The sequence below is a fragment of the Laccaria bicolor genome, genomic scaffold (assembly GCF_000143565.1).
Source record: "Laccaria bicolor S238N-H82 LACBIscaffold_2 genomic scaffold, whole genome shotgun sequence".
Classification (NCBI taxonomy): domain Eukaryota; kingdom Fungi; phylum Basidiomycota; class Agaricomycetes; order Agaricales; family Hydnangiaceae; genus Laccaria; species Laccaria bicolor.
Window position 1 is genome coordinate 2,223,259 of NW_001889873.1, and position 902 is coordinate 2,224,160.

Here is a 902-nt window from a genome sequence, read left to right on the forward strand (position 1 = left end):
CAAAAGGAGGTGCATCCCGTACTACTTATAAGAATCAGATATAGACTACCAAGTTTACTGATAGACTACAAAAAATGTCGGACTTAGACTACACAGTTTACTGATACACTATAAAAGACTACAAAAGTCGAAATTAGACTACAAAGTTTACTAATACACTACAAAAGACTACAAAAGTCAAACTTAGACTACAAAAGCGTGGACTTAGACTACATAGTTAGGGTTAGAGTCAAAAGGTTATCTTGACTACAAAGTTTGTAGTGTGCCCTTTTTCATTAAAAAAGTTTGTAGTGTCCGCTTTTTGAGACTACAAAAGTTGTAGTGTTGCGCTTTTTCATTAAAAAAGTTTGTAGTGACCGCTTTTTGAGACTACAAAAGTTGTAGTGTTGCGCTTTTTCATTAGAAAAGTTTGTAGTGTTGCGCTTTTTCATTAGAAAAGTTTGTAGTGTCCGCTTTTTGAGACTACAAAAGTTTGTAGTGTGCACTTTTTATTAGAAGAGTTTGTAGTGTCTGCTTTTTCATTTAAAAAAGTTTGTAGTTGACATGTAGTTTATGGTGTCCTTGGCCCTATCTATGTTATGGGGATGAGGTTGAAGGATTGCCATCATATTGCCAGTGCTGCAGCATTAGTATTTGACATCATGCACAAGTTGTCTTTCACATTAGGAAAGGCCATTCCATGTCTTTCATATTGATACCTACTGTCCTATCTGAAGACATAATTGTAAGCTCATTGACATGACATGACCAGTTTTTGACATCATGACCAAGTTTGCATTTCATGCTGTCTGCTTTCACATTGATAACTACTGGCCTGTCCCAAACATAGTCAACTTTGATACAGGTCTTTGAGGGCTGTAGGATGATGGGCTGATTCATCCTTTGAGGTGTCTTGAAGACAG

General features: G+C 36.5%; 1 protein-coding gene across 1 annotated transcript in view; it reads left to right on the forward strand.

Moving 5' to 3' along the window:
- Positions 1-61, forward strand: part of LACBIDRAFT_322055 (uncharacterized protein) — a gene marked incomplete at both ends in the record, with an annotated part of 893 nt that extends 832 nt beyond the window's left edge. The window contains one exon of the mRNA XM_001874729.1: positions 39-61. Coding sequence (XP_001874764.1) covers positions 39-61 — 23 coding nt within the window. The remainder of the gene's footprint in view (positions 1-38) is intronic.
- Between the last annotated feature and the right edge of the window lie 841 nt (positions 62-902).